Source organism: Artemia sp. Qi Xiang Cuo, chromosome 19 (genome assembly GCF_049724085.1).
Source record: "Artemia sp. Qi Xiang Cuo chromosome 19, ASM4972408v1, whole genome shotgun sequence".
NCBI lineage: Eukaryota > Metazoa > Arthropoda > Branchiopoda > Anostraca > Artemiidae > Artemia > Artemia sp. Qi Xiang Cuo.
The window spans coordinates 22291976-22306356 of NC_142812.1; the positions used below are offsets into that span (position 1 = coordinate 22291976).

A 14381-nucleotide genomic window follows, 5' to 3' on the forward strand; every position below is an offset into this window, starting at 1 on the left:
TACGAGTAAAGTGTTTTAAAAATGTATGTAAATTTGTTTATTAATAAAACATGTATATACATAACAAAAAAATTTTTTTTTGTTTAGATTTATTCTTCTTCTTCTACATGTAGATTATCATCATTGTCGACGACAACTAGAGGTGATAGATCATTTACATTCACTTTGTGTTGATCAAGTAAGAAACAGTTAGGATCGGATTTACCAAAATACAATTCAATTTCACTTTTATTATATCTGTTTGTGTAGTCAATGATACTCTTATAACTTATATTTCAAAATTCAAGAGTTTCAATTTTTGCTCTTGATGCATTGTCACAGACAGAATTCTCAACTGAAGAATCACTCTCCGTAGCTGCTAAATAAAAATAAGTAGTTTTATAATCATAATATCCAGTATCTCCACAAAGATGTCATAGAAAGCAAACTCTTTTCATATTTTGACACTGGAAGCATTGCCAAAATTTATCTACCCGATAAAGTCTAAACTCATGACGATATCAGTCTTTCAAGAATAGATTAAATGATCGTTCAAAATTTTTTTATATCAAACCAGCACAGGTAGTTTACCACTGATTACATTTATCAGAGTTACAGTTTGAAAATAGGAATCCTCTGACATGAGAATCGCAAACTTCTTCAAGGTATGAATTACAATCTTTAACTTTAATGGCATATCCTCGGTGAAGTTTGCATGGATTGCACAATCTACACTTTTCAACATATTCACTGACAGTAGTGCAATTCTCACAGGAAGACCAACTGCCCAATGTATATAAACATAGAGGACATATGTAGTACATTTTCTTCACTATTGACACACAGACTGCAGATTACAAACTAACTACTCTCCTAGAAAGAGTGTTCTTCTTTCTTTTACTTCGAGTACTCGCTTCAGATTTCCTAAAGACAAAATAGGAGGAGGAGGAGGAGGAGTAAACAGGTGACGTCACATTTTAAACATGTTTGAGCAGGATTTATTTCCCGTTCTATTCGCTTCATTGGAATGTGAGGTTTTAGATTTTTCATACAAACTGTTCCTATTGTTTTGTTTTTTTTGGAAATCCATGTAATGTTCAAAAGCAAATCTATTATACTATTTTGTTTTATTTCAATCAGTATGTCAATAAATTGAACCAATGCATTGGGATCACGATTTAAAAGCCTCATACAATAATCCAAGGTTGGAGAGTCCCGTTTCATGATGTCATCAACCATTCTTTGACTGAAGATTCTCCTCTGCACCGACAATTTCTTAAACCGGTCATTTAGATTTAAACATTTTTCCAAAGTGACAAGGTTCTGCATGATTGTTTCTTTCTCAAATACATTCATTTTTTTTTACTGTTGATGTTTACACTGCTGAATACATACTAACTAACAAATATTGAAGAAAGAAAATAGTCTGTTTCAAATACTCTCTCATAGCCTATTGGTTCTTCTGCAAAAGAGTAAACAACTCTCAAAAATGCTACTACAAAAAAAAGAAAATGATCATCAATATATTTATTCAACAAATTTATATATATATATAAAACAATATTATGGCTTTTTCAATAAATAACTCAGTCCATTTTTCTCTATATGCTAAACAATTGCATTCAAGCCTGATGGTAAGGTAGATACATTCTTTAAAATCACTTTGGCTGCAAAATATAGCCGTTCATTCATCTTGAATCAACTGAGAGATATTACATATCTACTGAACATTTCATCCCACTCGAAAGATAATCTGCTCCCTGTTGCTATTTCTACTGTAACATTTGCCGCTCTTTTCTTCACTTCATCGCTATTCTCTTTCGCGTGTCTCTTTGTATTCAATATAGTGAAATTATATATATATGTAGTGTTCCAACGAAAAATAAATAACATTCACAATAATACTATTGAACAAACTTTAACTCAGAACTGTGGCCCTAACTAGCTCTTTCTCATTGTATTAGGAGTTTTTGTCAAGGTTAGGGAGTTTTTCCCCAAATCCTGTTGAAAAATCAGTCAAATGAGTAGATCTTCCCCCTGTTGACAAACTAATTAACTTCTCCCAAAATTGTTCACAAAAACATGTTATGTAACTAGGGTTTTTCCCAAGGTCTCTGTTGACAAAAACATTTCTGGGTTTTCCCCAGTGACCTTGGCCTCAGGGCTCAGGGACTTCGTACTCCCTATCAATGGCATATAGCGCCTGCTATTTTCCAAGGGCACATACTACTGCTGTCCCCTCATGAACGCCCCGCTCTTTACGCTAAAGATTGCCTCTTTGTCACAACTCTACTTTTTAAATAATAAAAAGCCACGAGAAGGCTGTTTTCACTACCCCCTGCAACACAGTTATTAGGACGAAGTCTTTTTTTCGACCATCAAGAAGAAAATCTTAATTTTTTGACGAAAGGTATTTCATAAAAGTGGCACGTCCTTCTCTCTCATTCTCGGTTTTTGCCTTAGTGCTCAGGCATGAATTCAAAAGAAACGGCAAGGATCAGTCTTAATTACTTGAATAGGGTCATAAGTGCCAGACAATCCCTTTAAAATCCCGGAAGAGGCTTTCCAAAATGGAAGGGGAAGAGCTAATATGCAAAATTTTGCAGAGGGACTAAAATTGAGACTGTTTCTTTGGCTGAAAACCGTTATACTTATTTTCAAATGTTAAAAAATTTTCTGCTCTTTGTATATACTTGATTTTCTAAAGTTGAACGAGGGGAGAGGCTGAGGGCCTGCCCTCCCCTGTTGTTATATTTGCTTCCCTTACATAATAAATCAAACTACTATGTCCTTTAGCTGAGAGACTGAAGAAACAGACAAGGGGGGATTCTGTCACGGCACACGTGTTTGAATATATAGTAAATGAGACAATTTGATTATATTCTATTTTTAAAAACTAAAATTTATTTTGCTTACTATTTCATTTACTATGGTTTTTTATTGTCTAATATGGGTCCAGTGTTATTTGTATTGTCATTTTCCTACTGTGTGAATTTTATACTATTCTGCTTTAATTTTTCTTAAGGACTGTAAGATTTAACATCAGAAGTAGATACTAAGGCAAGTGGGGAGGGCTCATCTTCAGGCCCATGTCTTCCTGAAATCTTGAACTCTTTCCTGTCTTATACAAAATACACCTTAATTATAATGTAGTTTGCCTGTTGTTTAAATTCACTTCATTTAAATATAGTCCCTTGTAGGTAACTGATATAGAAGGGCGATTTCCAAAGAAAAAGAAATACCACCTGAAAATGACATCTTTTTTATTTGTTGTTTATTTTTGCATTACTTATGTAAAAAAGTAAGATGTTTGCAAAATCTTTCACGAAAATCTTTTGTAAGGAATCGGATTCTTATGTTATTTTCTCTTGTTGGTTATAGTTGCCATCAACACGTGAAGAGTTACGGCGACGTTTTGTACCACCTGATGGAGGATATGGATGGTTTATTGTTTTCGGAGCGTTTTTTGCACAATTTTGGATTACCGGACTCATTAGGTCATTTGGGGTGCTGTTGCTTGAAATTTTTGTGTTATTTGAAGGATCATCAATCACACTAGGAGCATGGATACCAGCCATTTTAGCTACATTCACACTCACAATGTGTAAGTACCCATTTCCACTCTTACAAGCTAGATTACAAATTTCTTTAAAAAAACGAGCTCGTGTGCCATATTTAAATTATTTCAACGTCGAGACAGAAAATATTTCCCATCCTAATTCATCTGTATCCCTTCTATAGCTGTGAATATCAACTTTGGAATTATATAATTTAGCTCTCTTAATTTTGTTTTATCAGAGTTCATTAAAAGAAAAAGAAAATATAAATTAAAAACAAATAACAAGCTAAATATAACAAGACGCGATAATAAAGGAAACATAAAGAACAAAACGTCATATAAATTCAAGTGCATAGATAAAAAAGCTTGGGCGTAGCCAGAGGGATGGAAGCTGCTTCCCCTTTGCAGATGTCAGACATTCTTAAAAGAAAATCTACGTGCCAAAAATGAAAAAAAAAACCTCAAAACAGGAAACAAAAGAGTGCTCCTTCAGTTCTGCGCGGCTCAAAAACATGTTTCTTTGCACCCCCTCTCCTCCGCAATATAAGTCATGACTCAACTCTGAATCTAAGTTAATTCAAAACATGGTCTTTGACAATCTACATAACAGCATACATAAAAAACCGGCGCATGCCCAAGATTTTATTTCTTCGGGGCAGAGGGTCCAATAATAAAAAAAGTCGGAACCAATAATAAAAAAATAAATTATTGACAGTTGGCGTAAGAAGTCCCCAGAAATATAAAAAAAGATTTTGGAGTACGGGGCCCCATGGTCCCCTGAGTACGTCCCTGTTAAGAAAAGGTCCCATCTGTCTTTTGCTACATATGTTTTAGTTTCGTTTTATCCTTTTTTAAATGATCTATATAAGATATCTATAGTTTAATCTTTTTTCTAGATGAACTTCAATTTTATCTGAAATGATTACAGCTCGACCTAATCTTTTTATATTTCAGCTCCTGTAACTGGTGCGCTCTGTGAGAGATTTTCCGAAAGGGTGGTTATGTTTATCGGATCTGTTCTTTGCTGCATTGGATTTATCTTGAGTTGCTTCGTAACTAGAATTGAGCATCTACTTGTCACAGTTGGGGTTATTTCAGGTGAGCATACTGCAACTTTAGTAATGCGAAACATCTAACCAAAGAAAATGGAAAATTTACAAGACCTTAACACTAATTTTCGACTTGGCTGTCCGTTTTAAGAAAAAGCGTAAGTCTCTGTAAAATTGACATTATTTTACAAAATGCTAAAATTGACAAATGTTGACAATATTGGAAAAATTCAATTTGAAATTGGATTTAAGTCAAATTGTATACTATTGAAAGAAATTTATTCGGTTTTGAGGAACAGAGCCTCGTCCTGATCAACATCATTCACCCAACCAGCAGTATTTTTGGGGTTGGATAATTTTTGGAACGTCGAAGGTTCGAAAATTTCGAAGGCTGTGATTGGCTGTCCAACCAAAGCCGGCCCTGCTGCTTGGAGGGGGAATGATGTCAATCAAGACGAGATTTAGCTGTTACATTTTTTAATTACAAGTAGTCTAATATTATTTTCTGATCTTTAGACCACAGCATATGATGCTTCTTCTTGAAGATTGACGTAAACTTCAAAGAGGTTCGAAATTTTTTTCGGAATGTCTATTGGATCTTCGGTGATTCAACGCACGAAAATATTGACTAGAAACTACTAATGCCACTAACAGTATGACGTCGGGCGAAATGTTCAAAGAAAATTGGATAATTTATACGATTGACCTGGAGTGTTAAACGATTAGCTTGGTTAGCTTGGGAAAATATTAGAAGTCTAAGAAGATTAGCTTACCTTAAACTGGTGGCCCTACTAGGGAACTAACGTTAAAGAAATCCTACGTGACGTCTAAATTTAAGATACTAGGGGAGGTGGAAAACGTCTGGTCTTGCTACAAGAAGTAGTAGTAGTAGTAGTAGTTCTGCTGGGAGCAATGGCGTAATTTCATCAAAATCCCGGGGGGGGGGGAATTTGGAGCCGATTTTCTCAAATCAAATGAAAATGACAATGAATACTGAAAAATGAGCCATGCAGTACCGTAAAGGCGAAGATATCATAGCGCTGCCTAAGTAAAGAGCAATGTGGGTACAATGTATTATTTATTTATTTATTTTATTTTTTGTTTGGACCAGGGCATTTCGTATCGAAGGAGTTGTCATAGAAGCTTCGAAAAGGGCTCATTCGATTGGAGATTATAAGGGCTAGTGCCCTTTTTGATAGTGAAGGTGATTGGAGGGCAACTAACCCCCTTCCCACGCCAACCATTTCTCCAAACGCATTTAATCAAAATCTTGAGATAGTCATTTTGTTCAAAGTAGTTTAAAGATCCAGAAATTATGTTTTTGAGTATGACAACCCCCCACAGCTCTCAGGGCAAGGGTTGTAAGTTATGCCCCATGGGCTTTTTTGGTTTATATAGAAAGGGTGATCGTATAAACTTCGGAGGGGGCTCGTTGGATTACTAATGAGGCTTCTTAGTGCCTTTTTTGAGATTCAGAGTGATCGAAGGGTGGATACCCCCCTCCCATACACACACCTCGTATGTTACCGAAATGCATCAAATATAAATTTTGAGATGGTCATTTGTTGTTGTAGAAAGTTCGAAAACAGCTCACTCGATTGGAAATTGAAAGGGCCAATACCCTTTTTAATAGTTGAAACCGATTGGAGGGTAACCAACCCCCCTCCCGCGCCCAAAATTTCCCCAGACACATCGAATCCAAATTTTCAGAAAGGACCGGAAATTATGTCCTTGAGGATTACAAGGATGACAACCTCCCCCCCCCCCACAGCCCTCAGAGCAAAGTAACTTCTGGCCCTGGGGCCAAAATTACTCTAAACCTCGTATTTTCCCGTAATGCATCTGATAGAAATTTTGAGATGGCCATTTGTTGTCGTAGAAAATTCGAAAAAGGCTCATTCGATTAAAAATTGAAAGGGCTAGTACCCTTTTTATTAGCCAAAGTGATTGGAGGGCAACAAGCCCCCTTCCCACGCCCATGAATTCCCAAAATACATCTAATCAAAATGTTGAGGTAGTCAATTTGTTCAGTGTAGTTGAAATGTCTGTAAATTATGTCTTTGACAACCCCCATACTTTCTCAAGACCAGAACATAATTTGCATTTTACTGAAAGAAATGGCTGTGAATAGTCACTTTAGTATACATATACTGATATATATTCCTTAAAGTTTTATTAATTTTTAATTCACTTAAGTTTAAAAAGTTAAAACATTTTAAACGTATTTTGTATATTTAAATCATATAATAAATAACCGAGTCAAACTCAAACCGAGCAGAAATTAACATGAGTAGGGCTGACAACCCCCATACGTCCTCAAGACCAGAACATACTTCGCACTTTACTGAAAACAAAATATATTCAAAATGTTTTCACTTGTTTAAAATGTTTTTGCTAGATATACATGAAGGGGGAAGTCCTCCCTCTTGCGGTCCAATTACAGCGCGAGTGTCTGGTGCCCTTTTTAAGAGTAACAAGAGATTGGAGGGCAAGCAGCCCTTCTCCCAAGCCCATTCATTTCCCAAAAGAATCCAGTTAAAATTTTTAGACTGTCATTTTGTTCAACAAAGTAGAACAGTCCAGCAACTATGTTCTTGGGGATATTAGGCGCCTTAACACCCCACAATTATGCAATTGGCCCATTATGCTTAAAAACAAAATGTTGCTTTAAAAATAAATCAAAAGGCATTGTGTTAAATGGTTGCCAATAAGACCCTTCAGCAATATATCGAGAACGACTCGGGGTATTAAGTTGAAGCTTTTGGGGATACTACTATTACTACTTCTGCTCTTACAATTTAAATAAAAGGAGTATAAGTGTATCCAGGTTGCCAAAGAGTATAGATAGAATCTTTTGGGAATGATATTAAGTTTATTTTTCAGTTCAACTTCAGAAGGTATAATTTATATTAAATACTGTTTGTGTCAGGATTAAAAACTGTTGAAAAAGTTTCTCCGACATACAAATAGCAACCCATACCATGGATTCTTCTAGAATAAAACTGAAAAGATATAGGCTAAAATGTTTGTTTTCCCATGACAAACACTATGTCAATAAAAAACGAACAGAAATTAATTTAAAACAATTTTTCCACAAGACAAGTTTTCAAAAGAAAAGTAAAGAACTCCATTAAGCCAAGAATGAGCAAAAATAAAGTAGGATTATCTTCTAGGCGTAAAACTACCACAAATCACTATCAATAAATAAATGAAACTCAAAACGAACAGAAATTACAATAGATAACAAAGCCAAACTCAAAACGAGCAAAAATTAAAAGGAGTAGGGCTGCCAACCTCCATGCCTTCTCAAGACCAGAACATAATCTGAACTTTACTGAAAACAAAATAAGTTTGAAATGTTTTCACCTTTCTTACTTTCATAAATAAAAAATGATCAAAATCTTAACGAAGAAATGTCAGTATATGTCAATTTAACTGACAATCCACAGTCATTTGTTTGTTTTTTTTGTTTGTTTTTTTCAGTAAAGCACAAATTGTGTTACTTTTCTTTGAAAAACTTGTCTTGTGGGAAAAGTACTTTAACTTTAATACTAAAGAAAACTGACGCATTTCTGTGGATGCTTCAACTATGCAGGCTTACCTAAGTTTTGACAAGATTTTTGAAGAAGCTAAATCTCAGATGGAGGGCAAACTAGGGTCTTGAGGGCAAACGGGAGTCTGGGACGGGGGAAGTTGCCACCCTGCCCGATAGCAAATTACACCCCTGGCCGAAGAGCACAAATTTGCTTCCTTTAGAATATTTTGCACATTAAAGTTCCTGAAAAGACAGATATGCAGCCCTTTAGGGTCACAAGGGCGTAATACCCTCCATGGTACTGGTGATTTTTCTGTTCAGCACTACCGCCAGTTTGCACAAAAAGTAGTTACCTCGCATCCCAATCTACGGCTGAACCCAAAGAATACGGGTAACTTACAGGAGTGGAAACTGGCGCTACTATCAACAGAATAAGAATCAATGCCATCGGGTGTAAAGCGTTTTTTGGCCGTTTTTCAGTAAAAAAAAAAAGTAAGATTAATAAAACTATTGTAACTAGGAAAATTAGTGTAGTTATAAGTGACGAATATCAGTTTATGACAAAAACACAATCGAGAAGCTTGAAAAAAATGCCATTAAACACCATTCAGACGGCATACCACGGTCCTAGCATTTTCACTTCGTATGGACAAAAATTTCACCTTTTTTCGGAAAGGATACGAGATCAGTACTGTACGCGATTTGAAAAAAAAAAATCAGTTTGTAAGGAATTTTTGAGGCTTTTACACGGTGTTATCCTTTTGGTAATATATAGTCATAAAATTTAAAGGTTTTTGCGGCTTGCACCATTGGACACAACTTAGAAAATATTCTGTAGAAGAAACCTTAATTAAACTTTGCTCAAAACATCACATACGTTGCATACACTCGAAGACGGCAATATTTATACTAGCGAGTCTTTCACAGAGTGATATAAGTAGATAGTTCTAAGTAGACTTATCACATCGGTTTCCACATATTTCATTATAGTCTAAACTTGTTCCGGATTAATAATTATCTTTAGCTGACTATTCATAATCTATTTACATGCTTCGCAACGCATGCTATAAAACGTAAGTGATAATACGAAACCACTATAAGAATCTGGTCAGTTGAGAAAATAAAAACCAGTAGTGCCATCTATTTTGTTAATCTAATTATGAAAAGTTGCCAAATCCTCGGATACCAACTTAAGATAAAACTGAGCCACTGTAGATGAATTTAGACAGTACAATTACTTCCTATCTCAAGCATTAGATAAAGCCGGGCCGTGATACTAGTGCTCGGGAGAACATATAAACAAGTATAAACATAAGCGACATTGTATTTTTTCATGAGTAGGCACGCCTGTGGCAGAGAAAAATAATTGGTATGGCTGTAATAATGCAAAAGGTAAAGATAACATTGATTTAAGAATGGAAAGAAAAACAAAGAATGAATCTATAAGGATAATCAACGTAAAAATAAGTTTTTTTTTAACAATGCCATAACGTGATGACATTTGATTAGGAAATTTGGCACTTTTCATTGATATTTCAGTTCCATAGTCTTGTCAATTTTTTCTCAAAGGCAAGTTATGTGGTCGACATGAATGCAGACTCGTAGGTAAATACTAAACTACTAAATCTAAAATAATTACTCGCTGCTTTATTTTCCTTGATAGGGATTTCTGTTTATTTCATGATTCTTAAATTTCACGTCGTAATACGCACGTGTGCGCAAAAAATATCGCATAAATTGGTCAAGGGGGAAGTCCTCGCGTGTGCATTGAAAATATCGTATAAATTGTTCAAGGGGGCAGTCCTCGAGTGTGCACTGAAAATGTCGTATAAATTATTCAAGGGGGAAGTCATCGCAGCCAGTTTTTTATGGCCCAAAAGAAGAGTATAAAAGCAAAAAAAAATCAAGGGAATATTTTTCCTTACCAAGAAGAAAAAAGTTTTGCCGCTCCATGGCTTAATATTATTATCTAAAACCACAGATTATCGTGAAACTTAATAGATACTCTGTGCTAAAACTATTGGGCTGCCCCTTTGTGGTATAACATTTTGTGGCAAATTTCGAATAGTCCCGCCACTTCGTGGATCCCTCTCCCCCCATTTATGACCTCACCTTATTTACTTTATTTTTCATTTATTATTTCCTTTCCTCTTTTGTTTTCATACGTCATGTATAGCCAGTGTGGCCTTTGAATATATAAAATTTATAAAAGACTATATTAATTTTACTAGACTAGAATCGGTGACCTGCTGGTGATTATAGTCTCTTCAGATAAAAGGTTTGCTAAAATAGGTTCCAACATCATACAGACTAAAAATACTAGAAACAAGATAAGATAGGACAAACGAGGAAAACCCTCCGCTAGCAAAGAAACAAAGAAACCGAAGATACTTGGAAAGGATCTTTGTCAAGCCAGCTTCAATACAAGCAATCCATAGATTAAAGACCCCTTTCCCCCTCCCAAAATGAGACACAAAAAACGTTTTGAGTCTACTTTTTGCTTTTTATTTTAAAGGGCTACACTTTCAGTTTGTGTGTTTATTTTCTGTTCAATAGTTCCAATTTAGTTCTTTGCTGTCTTTTAACCTAAGAATATCGTCAAAATTTTCTTGCTTCGAAACCTATTTCATCAAAAATGTATAGAAAAATGGTATCTAAATAAAACTTTCAAAGAAATTAATTGCCAATGTTTGTAATGTTACATAAAAAGTACAATATGTAGTCTTATGTGTTAAGTCCTTATGTTTCAGTAAAGTGCAAATGACACTCTTACCTTTTTGGAGGCTCGAGGGGGGGGGGGGCGGGCAAACCTCAATTTGTGATAGGTTCTATTTATGGTAATCTTAACTTCATGCTCAATTTAATTTTGATTCACAATTTGTTTTATATTCTCATTGATAGTACTTTCTGTTCATTTCAAGTCTGAATTTTCTACGAATTAAATCCTGCTTGTTTTAATTTGTCATATCACTGTTTAGTTTTCGCTTAAAGACTCCATCAATCATTTTAATTTAATTTATATTCATTTAAAAAAAAAATTGTTTTACATTGCATTAATCGTAGAAATGAAATTTGAAATGAAGTTCATCAAATAGTTTCAAATGGAGTATCAAATGGAGTATCAAATGGAGTTTATCAAACAACAGCGAAATGACATTGATGAAATGTAGTTTGACCTAGACTAAATTTAATCACTTAGTTAATTCTCGATAATTATAAACTAAATATCCCTAAATAATCCCCGACTTTTCATGTTTGAAAGAGGTGTAAGGCTGTATGAAAAGGAGCAAAACTGGGAGCACGTTCAAGGCTGGGAGAGGAGGGAGTTCAAGCCCCAGGATCCCATCTGAGGACCTCCAGTTATCCAGACTATTAATCCTTATATTATTTTTATACAAAGAGGTGTAATACGATTTGGCAGGAGAAAATGTTTAATTATTTAAACAATGGTTAATTTGAGTTAGTTTAAAATTACTAAAGTTTAACTACTTTTTCACAAGCTTATTCTTTCCTAAAAAAAGAATGTATTTATTCTCAATGATGGTTTTAACATTTGTACCTAATGTTTAACTTCAGCCTTAACAGTCATATAGCACGCTATAATCGTTACTAATTTGACATTTGTTGATGATTGCTCAACTTCAACATGCGTATTTGTAACATCAATAACATTTGTATGCCAAGTAACAAAAGCACATGTCTTCTGCTTATGTGGTCAGAAATAAGGCAGATGCAAATATAACTAAAATGTAACGACGAAGAAATAAACAATAATCAACACCTTGGAAAGTTCAGTGCGGATATGAGACTGTCAAATAGCACTAAAAAGATAGAAATAACTGAATATTAACATGCGGAAAGAATAGTAGCGCAAATTCCCGAGAATGCAGGGGGGGGGATTTTTTCGATATTTTTTTTAATGAAAATGAAAAAAAGTATTTTTAAAAATCTAGGGGGGGGGGGGGTATTTTTTAATGAAAATAAAAAACAATTATTTTTAAAATCTACAGTGGGGAGAGGAAACCCCCTCTCCAATTGATATTTGGGTCAAAATGATCAAAAAATTAATTGACTTTATCATTCGGTAGTCGGTTAACCCTTGATTAAATATTTTCCAGGTCTCGGAGCTGGTCTTTCCTTACTTCCTGGGGTTTTAATCACATCTCGCTACTTTAAAACAAAAAGAGCACTAGCCAATGGGATTTGCGTATCAGGAACTGCTTGCGGTGGCTTAATCATGCCTCGGCTTATCCAGATATTAGTTGCAGAGTTTGGCCTTCGCGGCACTTTTCTCCTTCTTGGTGGTGGAATATTACAAGTATGTATATCTGCAGCGCTTTTGAGGCCGATAGAAGTGCACCAAAGAATTGTTGAAATTGACGAGAAAAGGAAAAGGTTAAATGGAGAAAAACAAATTACAACAAATGGGGGAATGAAAGAGGTTGCTGTTGAAATGAACAATACGAAAAAGGAAAGTGATGAAAAGAATACTGGGCTAGTAGAGTTTGATTTAGGCACTGGAGACAAATTAGCTGAGACATCTGCTGAAGTAACCGAGAGTGAAGGAAAGGACAGCAAAAAGAAATCATGTCTCCGGATTATAGATTGGAGTTTATTGAAAAGTCCTAGTTTTTTATTGTGCTCAACTACAGTAGGTCTTATGGCAATGTGCAACCCCCATTTTTTGTATTACATGCCAAGCTATGTGACAGAGAAAGGAATAGTGACCAAAAGTGAAGCTGCCACACTAGTCTCGATTGGTGCAGCTATTGATATGTTTGGAAGAATAGGCAGCGGATGGCTAGCTGATCGGAACTTTATTCCCTTAGGGAAGATGTATGCGCTTTGGTGAGTTTTTTTTATATACTGAAAACAGAATGCCAAGAATGGAGAGGTACAAGAAGACTTCCGATTTATGTCTGGTTTTTATTTCTAAATTTTTATTTAACACATAATACGGACAAACAATAATTAATCAAATAGAGCCAACAGAGAGCTGAGCTCGAGTCGAAGGCTACCGATTATTCAATTATGCTTTACAATCCAACCAAAGACACAAATAAGATAAAACAAAGAAGGAAAAAAAAAGATATCTTAGAGTAGGAGAGAGAAGAGGGAGATTACCCTATCGGGGCAAATTCACAATAATATAAATAAAAAAAAATAAATAATAGGAGGTACCTGTCATCAAGTGTAAATAATATCGTATATTCAGCTAACTTTTTCTTTAATAGAGATCCACTATTCAAATCTTTAAATATATTATCAAATTTTTAAACATATTATTATATTGATCGTTAAAGATAACGTTCAACGGCGTTACATATAACGCCGATGAACATGTTTTTCGAAGAAATCATTTGAGGATATCCTAACTAAACCAATACTGTTTTAAAAATGGTGAAGTGCCTTCCAACCGATATATTACGTTTTTCACATGGAATAGGATGACTAAAGAAAATTTGAAGAAAGTTCAGTCAATCATAAATTCTAAAGTATGGGCTTTTTTTAAACTGACACTACTATTCGAACGTTTCTCAGCCCCAAGGACCGATTTGGCATCGGGTCAAAATTTGAAGGTAGCCATTTCAATAAAAAGGTCAGAAAGCCCGAAAAATATTCCTGTGGTAAAATACTCCTTGCGGTCCCTGTTGCAAGGGTACCAAATCACACTAACAGGTCATTTAAAATACTCCTTGTTGCCCCTGTTTCTTGGGTGTCAAATTATGAAAAATAGGTTGATCCAATAAACTTGCGTTAGGACCAAGTTTAATTAACGCAAACTTGCGCTAATTAAGTAAATTGCACTACTTTAGACTACGTTAGAGTGGGGCGCGCGCCCCCTGGATCCGCTACTGTCGCACATATTAAGCACTTTTAGATCTTAACCTAGATTCAGTTTGAAACCGGTACCTTCTTGAACACAGTCCTTTCTATCGTAGATTATAATAATTTATTTTAGTTCGCATATTATAGCTCAGTGGCCTCAGTTTGGGGCTGGAGGGGCACTTGCTCCCCTTCTAGATTTGGAAAAATATGGCTTTCTTGTAAATTTCGTACTTTCATTGAAGATGGCTTTGTGTATTTTAATTGAAAAAATTGGAAACAAAACAAAAGTACCTCCTCCCTACCGTTGAAAAATTCACTGTTGTGTAATTCCTGTCATGTTCTGTAAATTCCTGTCACTCTATAGGCTCTGGCTCAGGGACCGGAGCAAAAACTATCCATTTGGCAAATTCCCAAATTATGATCAGCTTCA

At 35.1% G+C, this 14381-nt stretch overlaps 1 protein-coding gene across 1 annotated transcript in view; it reads left to right on the forward strand.

The window, feature by feature from the left end:
• Positions 1-14381, forward strand: part of Sln (monocarboxylic acid transporter silnoon) — a 106362-nt gene that overhangs the window by 40390 nt on the left and 51591 nt on the right. Inside the window, exons 2-4 of the mRNA XM_089105586.1 lie at positions 3361-3583; positions 4493-4636; positions 12241-12970. Of these exons, the coding sequence (XP_088961712.1) occupies positions 3361-3583; positions 4493-4636; positions 12241-12970 (1097 nt within the window). The remainder of the gene's footprint in view (positions 1-3360; positions 3584-4492; positions 4637-12240; positions 12971-14381) is intronic.